This window comes from Physella acuta, unplaced genomic scaffold (assembly GCF_028476545.2).
Source record: "Physella acuta isolate Inbredline_101_S28 unplaced genomic scaffold, ASM2847654v3 ptg000627l, whole genome shotgun sequence".
NCBI classification, from domain to species: domain Eukaryota; kingdom Metazoa; phylum Mollusca; class Gastropoda; family Physidae; genus Physella; species Physella acuta.
In genome coordinates this window covers 265,078-275,748 of record NW_026732146.1, presented here as the reverse complement: position 1 = coordinate 275,748, position 10,671 = coordinate 265,078, and the positions used below count along the sequence as shown (strand labels likewise).

The window sequence follows — 10,671 nt, the reverse complement described above, 5'->3', positions numbered from 1 at the left end:
TCCTCCCCCCAATGCCCCCCTCACTCCTCCCCCCAATCCTCCCCAATCGTCCCCCCACTCCTCCCCCCAATGCCCCCCTCACTCCTCCCCCCAATCCTCCCCAATCTTCCCCCCACTCCTCCCCCCAATTCCCCCCTTCACTCCTCCCTAACCAATCTGTGACGGCAGTTTACAGACGACAATAAAAAGATCAAGGAGAACTTGGTTACAAATTGTTTTAATGCTGAATTTTCGGCCCATAATAGAGGTCAACAGACTGGTGTGGTGTGGGTAGTAGCGATAAGCCTAGAGAGCCCTTAATTGGTGGTGTCTTTTATGGTTCCCACGTAGAGTATATATATATATATATATATATATATATATATATATATATATATATATATATATATATATATATATATACGAGCTGACCCGCGCAGTAAGTCAAAGGACAGTTGTCTTGTAGTTTGTTCTTGGATGGACAAAGAGTATGGAAGCAAATCCGAAAAGAAAAAAAAAAGCTCAAATCAAGTCAATGGACATAATTTGTTGACTCGTAATACATGTTTTTTTTGGGGGGGGGGAATCTCGTCCAATATTTTAAATAGAAACGGTTAAGAACAAGATTCCACCAAGTAGTATTAGGGGCTAACCCTATTGTCTCGTGTTCGAATCGAGGTTCAAGTAAGTAGAACGTCCCTGATGGACTCATGTTGGTGAGGGCAATTTACCTTAGTGCGGACCACACTATCCCTTCAAATACCGAGGTCACAGAAACATGTGAACTCTACTTCTTTTGCCCCATGAACCGTCAGATTCGAAAAGAAAACTTTACGTTTTACTAAATATAAATATTAAGATAATTTCTCCTTTATCTACATTTTTCGCCAATGTTTTTTGTGTTTAGTCAAAGAAGGGGGGCATTTTTAAAATTTTTTAAAAATTCTAAACTAAGTAGCGTCCTTTTAATAGTTAAAATTCTATAGTTAAAATTGAGCGCTAAAAAATTCCAATTTTTAACCTCTCTTTATGACTTTTCTGAGAATCTGGTATCTTTCTCGATGTCCACGTCACCAGAGCTGTCTACTTACCAAATATCAAGTTTGTAATCCATCTGCAAGTGATCGATCTGATTCAAGACTATGAAAAATATATAATACGAGCCGACCCGCTATTTCGTTGTTTTATTTTCTACTTTTCAGTAATTCATAATTTGTGAATGCGACAGTACCAATGCTGCCACTGAAAATATTTGCTTTAAAACACTATCAGATGGTCGTTAAGGACGATACCCCCCTCCTTTCCCTTAAAAACTACCCCCACACCCACCCCCCCCACCCACTCCCACCCCCCACCCCCACCCCCCTTTCTTGAAAGCAAACTCCTCTTAGTTACCTCCCCTAAGTTTGAAATCGTTTCAAACTACATTATCTGCCCCTAATAGCCGTCACTAAACCCGGCTCTACGATTGTAAACATTTAGCGTGAAACACAGTTCACCAGACCATGTAGGGGTGGGGGTGGTAGGAAGCGCGCTTACAGCTTGGTGTTTTCTATCGTCTCCAAGAAGAGAATTATATATATATATATATATATATATATATATATATATATATATATATATATATATATATATATATATATATAATATATATGGCAGCGGTCAGTCAAGGTCAGATTTCAACGCAACCATCAAGATGGCTCTCATTTTTTTTCATTTAGACTGACTTTTAATAGCCTATTTATACAACAACTGTTTTCATGCTATTTACCTGCAAGTGTTCGATCTAACTCAAGATTGTGAGAAAAAGAAACGGACATTCCCCACTTTGATTTTATACACAGAGATGAACAACCATATGAACATCATGCCGAACCTTAAAATATATCTACGCAACTTATTATCCGTTGTTAAGTTAATCTTTACCCTGTATGGACAGAGCAATTGTGGTCAAACTCTGGCTGGGGACAAACCAACTGTGTACAAAATACCTGTGGTCAAACCACCTATGATCAAAGACCCTCGATCAAAGTAAACCTTTTGTCGTATTAACGAATATGAAACACAGTTATTAAACTCATTTGAAAATTTAAAGCATATTGTATTGAAATTCAATTATTGACAAATAACAACATATATATATATATATATATATATATATATATATATATATATATATATATATATATATATATATATATATATATATATATATATATATATATATATATATATATATATATATATATATATATATATATGTATATATATGTGTGTGTGTTTGTGTGTGTTTGTGTGTGTTTGTGTCTTTTTTTCACAAATGTCAGTAATGTATCAGTATGTCACATATTACTGAGTTTTGTAAATCTGCATTTTATTTCGTAGTGAAAGCAGTACTCAAATTGTGCTGAAACACCTCGGTCGTTGAGTTCCAAGGTATCTGTAAAAAAAAAAGATTTTTAATGTGTATTTAATTTTTTTTTCAATCAAGCTGTTTTTAACCATAAAGGAAATCGCGATATCTGCACATAAAAAACGGGTTTTACAAGAACTAATAGAAGAAGAAGAGAAAAAAATTGATAGAAAATTGGAAAAAATAAAAAACCTATTTACGACAACATGTGAGGAATGTAATACACTACTAGAAGGCAAAATAAGGAAAGGATTTCAGCAGATACGCTGACAATTATTGAGGAGAGAAAAAAAGAAGGTAACGTTAAACAACAGTCATGCAGGGGCTTCTAAATCAAAAGCCCTGGAAGAGTATACGGAAACAAACAAAAATGTCAAGAAAAGCCATATGGAAAAAAAAAACGGAATTATATTGAATTGCTGGCAAGTGAAGCAGAAGAAGCAGGGTACCATGGGAATATTAGGGACGTGTACAATACAAATAAGAAGATATCTGAGACGTTTAGTTAGCCAGAGAGGCCAGTGAAGACCAAAGATGGAAAGACAATACCTGATGCAGAAGGACAGAGGAAGAGACGGGCAGAACATTTTGAAGAACTACTGAATAGACCAACACCAGAGTGCACGCAAGATATACCATAAGCTGACAGTGATCTCCTTATAGACTGTAATACACCTTCATTACAAGAGATACATAAAGTCATAAACCAGCTGAAATATTTTTTGACACCAGAATAGATGATATACCGGCAGAAGCACTGATAGCAAATATCGAAAAAAAGCACCGCACTAGTACACACACTCTTCAAGAAAATGTGGGAAGATGAACAATTACCAGAGAAAGTGACTGCTCATAAAACTTCCAAGGAAAGGCCATGTTTGCGCATGCTCTTATACTGGGATAACACTATCGTCCGTCCCAGGCAATGGGATATTCTTGGTTATTTGTCATAATGGGTTTCTTGCATTTTTGGAGATTTTTTCATTTTTGTATTGAGAAAAAAATAACGTCAATGAGAAATATTGTATGTGTTTAAAATGCCATTTTTATGACACTATTAATTAAAAGCTTAGTCAATATTTTTCCCAATCTTACTAGCTCTCTACTAAAAGTTTTATATCCGTCATCATATTGTATTTGGCTTCATTGGAATTCTCATGATTTGATAATCTTAATTTCTGTCATCTCGAAAACACCCAAAGATTACAATCGGCTTGCAGTTTAAAGAGACGTGGTATTTTTGAGACATATATTCCGATACATTTTGCTGTTTTTCACAGTTCGCAGGTTTTTAACTATATAAAGCCTACAACATTTTCATTAATTAAATAATACCACCATATTTTCAGTAATTATTCTTCATGCAAAAATACAACGTTTGTAACGAGGGACTTGTTATGGCTTTCAAAGAAAAAAAAGTAGGCCTATACGGTAAATAATATGCACATTTTGAAACTTTTGAATACTAAAAAGGGTACGACTTTTAGACCTTGTAAAATTCTTAGTAGTAGCTATTTCAAAAAGTTGTCGTAAAAAAGTTTTAATATATACTGAAAAATGAGTGTTTACATTTGATTGCTATCAGTACATTAATAGAAAAAGCCGTAGCATTTTTAAAAGTACCAAAATATTCAAAACGGCAGAGAAAGCTTTTGATTTCCATGACAACCAAAATTGTTTTCAATTATTTTTTTTATGTTTAATACTTACTTTCATGTTCCCAATAGGTAAAAGTATTCAAAAAGCTTTAGAGCTTAAAACGTAAAAACTAGAAAAATACAATAACGGAGCATATCCCCTTCGAGATCAACATTCGGGTTTTAGAAAGGAAAGATCATGCGAATATTCACTGCTACCCTGCGCTTCATTGACCATCGCGAGTTGAACTCATCTCTCTACAATAATTTCATAGATTACGAGAACGCTTTGAGAGGCTGGATAGACAGTAAATGTGGAAATTGCTGAGACACTATGGAGTGTCACAGAAAATTGTCTAAATTATTATGTCCTCAAATGAAGGTTTAAAATGAAGAGTAGTGCATGACTAACAGACTAAGGAGGCTTTCCCTGTAAGGAGCGGATTAAGACAGGGTTGCCTAATTTCCTCATTCCTATTCCTGCTGCACATTGAAATTATGAAAATGTCAATATACAGTGGAAAATATGGAACCAGCTGGATAACATGAGCTTTATTTATTGACGATCTTGCTCTACTTTCTCATCAAACAACAGCAATTGCAAGATAAAGCCAACATTTTTCTAAATGCCAAGGCCTGAACATCCACAAAGAGAAAAGTAAATTTCCCAAAGACAATGCATCAAGCAGCACCCTTATAATATTAGCAAGCTCTAGAAGAAGTGAATAGATTCACCTATCTTGGAAGTATTGTTGATAAGCAGAGTGGGATAGAAGCAGACATAAAAATAAGGATGGGCAAGGCTAAAGCAGGCTTCAACCAACTAACAAATGTTTAGGGTTATGGAAATCAACACACTAGTAAAACCTGTTTTAGAGCTGAGACATTGAGAATAACTGCCACACATAAGAAAAAAAATACATTCATTTAAAACCGCATGCTTCAGAACGATCCTTCGAATACGCTGGACTAACACTATCAGAAATGAGATACTATGGCAACGGAAAAATCAACAGCCAGCTGAAGAAGAGATTCTTCAGAGAAACTGAAAATGCATTGGCCACATACGCAGGAGGAAGCCTGTATTCAGCATAACAAGACAGACCCTCACATTGAATCCACAGAGCAAAGAGGCAGACCAAGAAATACATGGAGACGTAACCTGGAAGAAGACACCAGGAAGATCGATAACACCTTGGGAATATTGGAGAGCCTAGCCCAGGAGAGAGATGACTGGAAAGCTCTTGTCAGTGGTCTATTTCCAACGAAGGGCAACAAGCAAACCTAACCTAACCTAAACACATTTATTCTAACAAGCTGAGTACTATTTTATGAGTCTAAACATTCATTTAAAGCATACCATATGTAATAGAAGCATAAAGCAGTTCCGCTCTGTAAATCGTTAAGTGTAAGGGTTGTTTCAAACAAAGATATGTGGTAAAAATAGTACTTTACAATGTAAACCAATATCAATGCTACAGTACCTGCAATAGAATTTAGGGCAGCAAGTCTGAAGTTTCCCACAAAACCCTCTGGTACAATGGAGTCTTAAAAAGAATAAAAAGAAGTAACACACACTCACACACTCACACACACACACACACACACACACACACACACACACACACACATATACATATATATATATATATATATATATATATATATATATATATATATTTATCAGTGGCGTAGCGAGGTTGGGTGTCACCCGGTGCGGCACGTAATGGTGTCACCCCCCAGAGGCATAGAGACCCTTCCCAGGGACAAACTTTCAAATTTTAGATTTGCACCCCCTCCCCCTCAAACTTTCGATTTGCACCCCCCCCCCTCGAGTTTTTCTCTATATATTTTGCTATTTTTTGCCTTGGTGTCACCCCCCTAAATGGTGTCACCCGGTGCGGTCCGCACCCCCGCCCCCCTCTCGCTACGTCCCTGATATATATATATATATATATATATATATATATATATATATATATATATATATATATATATATATATATATATATATATATATTAATATATAGTAATATATATATATATATATCGTTGTAGATGCAAATGTAGATGTAGATATAGATGTGGATGTGGATGTGGATGTGGATGTGGATGCGGATGTGGATGTGGATGTGGATGTGGATGTGAATGTGGATGTGGATGTGGATGTGGATGTGGATGTGGATGTGGATGTGGATGTGGATGTGGATGTGGATGTGGATGTGGATGTGGATGTGGATGTACATGCACATGTGCGTAAAACGTCGAGATTTCCAAAAATCTCGATTTTTTTTTGCACGATTACAAGACTTTCTCTATACTTCGTATATTCGAGAAAGTAAAAAAGTGAAAGATTTCCAAATAAAATTCCAACTTTGTGTATGTTAACGTGAAATAATTTGTTTCAACATTTTACTTTAAAGTGCTTTTTATGTTTGTAAAAAAATCCTTACTTAACAATAGGTGTTCCGGCTGTTATGTTTGGCTGTTTTATTAATTCTGCTACAACTCCGCCATAAGAAAGGAGTAGCAAAACGGTAATTCTTACTGCCATCAATGGCATTGACTTCATTAACTGAAAAAGAGCAACAACAAAAAATATTTTAATAACAATCATTTATGTAATTATGCTCTAAAAAGAAATATTTCATTTTCTTTAAATATATAATACTGAACTAATCTTTTAAAAATAAAAAGAAAAGCGTGGATCGAAACTGCCGATTATTTTTTTTACCAGCTTTTATTTAACATTATTCATCTCTGCCTTTTTTACTTTCTCGTATATACCAAGTAGGCCAATAGAGAAAGTCTTGTAATCGTGTTAAAAAAGAGATTTTTGCAGAACTCGACGTTTTACAGCTCCCTGAGTCGGAAAAACATAGTTTTGCAATCTTGTCCGTATGTCTATGTGTGTGTGTATGTGTGTGTATGTGTGTGTGTCTGTAAACACGATAACTTAAGTACCGTTACAGCTAGGTTGATGAAATTTCATATATAATTATTATATCAAAATCGTAGATCCGTATCAACTTTTGAGCGATTTCCAATAACCAGAAGTGGAACTTTGTCTACTTTGAATTTTTTAAAAGCTTAAAACTTGAGCACTTTTTCTGATAGATAAATGAAATTTCACATACAAGTTAAAGATATAATTCTCTGCCGTTTATCAAATTCTGAGCAATTACCGTTGAACGAAAGTAGTAATTTACGCTATTTCCGATTTCTCAAAAAAAAAAAAAAAACTCATGTGAACTTATAAAGTACTGATTATATCCCTCACTATTATGCAAATTTTGTTTGGAGTTCACATGGTGTGCATTTCTACGAGATTCTATTCTATTATAAAAAGTTTAAGTAATTAAAAATGGTTTAAAATAGTGTCTATATCCCGAGATGCCATCCACCGTAATGTTATATACGAATATTCAAGAAATTTTAGGGGAGATCACTCGCGGTTTATTTTGACAACTTCTAATGGACCAATTATTTTCACACTTGGAACGATGGTCAAGATCCAATGAAAATGAGACATTACATTTGTTTACACTAGATGCATAATTAATATTACTAAGGAATTAATTACGATTAACTACATAGAGTTTTATTATACACACATTTTTCGCTTTCTTTTACTGCGCTGTGTATTTTTCATGCAATTCTATTCTATTTTCAATGTCAAATTTAATGTCATGTTGCATTGTCATCATGTCTTGACCCACGTACCAACTACGAACCGTATCTGTTAGGTAGAAGTGCCTGTGATCTCACTCGGGCGTTTCGATCTAGACCGACAGACTGACGACTGATTATTGACCAGGAAGTGAGTTAAATAAGAGCTTGTAAAAAAACAATTATTTTTTTTTCTTTTGATAAAATATCTAGCTTTTTTTTTTAGGTGTAAATAAGTGTAGAATAGATATAGATTCTAGATCAATATACTTCAAAATAGATCTAAATCATTTTTTTTTTGCTGACGCATCGATGGGTGACAGAATGTTTAGTTATGATTGATGATTACTTCCGGTTCAATTCTCAACTCGCTTTTTACATTCAACACACGGTCCATCGAACAAAAACTAGAAAATTAGTTTTAGCCTAGTTTTATTAGATCGAGATATACTAAGATTTAGATATATAGATTGTATAGAATGTAGATATAGATATGGTCAAGTGTCTAATAAAGTTTAATTTTAGTTTACCTGAAACCATATATATATATATATATATATATATATATATATATATATATATATATATATATATATATATATATATATATATATATATATATATATATATATATATATATATATATATATATATATATATATATATATAATTATAATGTGATTATTTCATTATTACTATAGACTATTGAGTATAGATTATATATTATAGATAATAAGATAAACCTAGTTGTTAAAATATGCTTTAAAAACAAGTTTTTATATTATAATAACGCACCACTATTTAAAAAAAGCATGGTTCGACTCACCCTTTTCTTAATATATATTTAAATTTTGTTAAATTTTGATATATTTTTATTTATTCTTAAAGACAATCATTCATTTCACCGCATACTTATCTCCTGAATGCCGCATCAGAAATCACATGCCCCCAGCTGTGCAAGTATTTACTTACATGGGCTTAACCATGGCCAGAAAGCTCTTACTTACCAAATATATATCAAAAAGTTTAGGCAAGGCAACAGCTGCAACTACCAAACGCCGCAAGTGCGTATGAGAGAATACAAAGCTGACCATGAACACTAATATATGGTGTCGAAGGCCTACGTTATGAGCATTATGTTACAAACTAGCAAGTGTTGGACCACTTACGCACACAAGGAACGCAAACGAAGCAGATTTTATATGCGATGCTGTGCGATGCTTCCTCGATTTCACCTGTGAAGACCAAGTCTCCAACCAAGACATCTTGACTTGTTTAGTGCTCAGTGAATCTTAACCCAGTGAAGACTGTGTTAGCTAGGCCATGTTTGCCGCAAGTCTAACGATCGAATACCAAAAGAAATCCTCTAAGGGGATCTTAGTAACGACTTGAGATCCAAGGGCCGTGTCATGATAAATTGAAGATGTATCTGTAAAGGAGACCTTTAGTAAACTGACATAAACGAAGATACTTTGTAGCTTGTGGCCGAAGGCTGAATATTGTTGAGACAGGCACACAATAGCTCCCTTGCGTTTTTAAATAGTTTGTATAAATAAGTCCTTTGACTAGGAGAGCTGGAAGTAGAAGCATTTTCCAAAATAATTGGAAAAAAATCTGCGCTGGATAGTGCATGTCCCAAGAATGAATCCCCATGATGTTGTAGGCATGGCGCTGAACTTGACGCCTAAAGGAAAAACATAACATGAAGAGAAAAGGGGAACGAGAAGGTTCACGACGGGAAGCAGCTGGCAGAAGCAGGTTTGTCTTCGTGGACTGCCAGGAGAATTGCTGGAGAAATTTAAAAGGGGCTCACTGTCACGGCCCAATCTGTCTTAGGCACAAAGAGGATAATTATATTCATTTTATTACTAAACACATGTCAAAGATTTACATTACGGACAAATAAGTACGATGTCGATAAATGTTTGAACCGAATGATTCACAAGGGTACACATTTATGACGATTGTATTGCAAAAGCTTCACTTTACCTTTGGACAACGACACATCTGCTGTACGCACACCATCTTCCTCTACATCCGTCTCTCCACACTACCAGCACTTTATTCACACACAGTCTTGATGAGGTCACGTTTTACTTTAAAGATCTCCTTTTTTCTCCCTGAAAAATGAAAGTTTATAAAATATTCCAAGGTTTAAATGTTGTTCCAGTAAAGCTTAATGGCAATGTTTAGATAATAAAATCCATGTAAGGCACTTGTTTGGTTAACTTTACTGTTTCTGATATTTTTTTATTATTTCGTATACAGAGTAGCCTATAGGATAAAGTTTTGTAATCGGATAAAAATCTAAATAAAGACTTCGACGAATCGATGTGTTTTATACCTTCATAAGACTGGGAAAAATGTTTCGTAATCGAGTCTGTTTGCTTGTGTATGTGAGTATGTGAATGTTTAAAAACACGTATTTACATACTCCTATCTATAATAATAGTTTCGCTGTCTGTGTATCTATCTATCTGTCTATCTATCTATCTGTGTATGTATCTGACAAGAACGCTCTAGAGAAAACACAAGCAAATTAAAAACATGCATAGTTAAACGAAAACGTCACATTGAGCATAGAGTAGAAAATAATATCAAGCCGAAGAGTGCACACAGTAATATGACGTCATTGATTCTCGAGTAAACATTGAATAAAAAGGCAATTTTGTCTAATCTATGTGGTTTGCGGGAAGAGTTTCTTTCATACAATTCTTCGGGTAGGGGCGAAGCCCCACCCCCGCGTAAGAACGTCTGAGCCTCCCCTCCCCAACTCAAAAGAAATTTCTTCATCGATACTCTAAAATAAAATTGCCTCCGAATTAATGTGTCTAATCTAAAAAGTGGTTTTCTTGCAATTTCTTTAAAGCAATTCTTCGGGTAGTGGCTAAGCGCTACACCAGTGTTTTTTTCAGACTTTTTCCACCTCGGAGGGGGTAACTTTTTCTTATCTAAAAAGTGTTTAGCGTGCCG

General features: G+C 34.8%; 1 protein-coding gene across 1 annotated transcript; it reads right to left on the bottom strand.

Annotated features, from left to right (window-relative positions):
• Positions 1-2,293: 2,293 nt before the first annotated feature.
• Positions 2,294-8,792, bottom strand: LOC131948159 (uncharacterized). The gene is made up of 4 exons (XM_059309691.1): positions 8,706-8,792; positions 6,483-6,604; positions 5,514-5,576; positions 2,294-2,419 (listed from the first exon to the last, which is right to left on the bottom strand). The coding sequence occupies exons 1-4, from the start codon at positions 8,790-8,792 to the stop codon at positions 2,377-2,379; spliced, it is 315 nt and encodes a 104-aa protein (XP_059165674.1). The 3' UTR covers positions 2,294-2,376.
• Between the last annotated feature and the right edge of the window lie 1,879 nt (positions 8,793-10,671).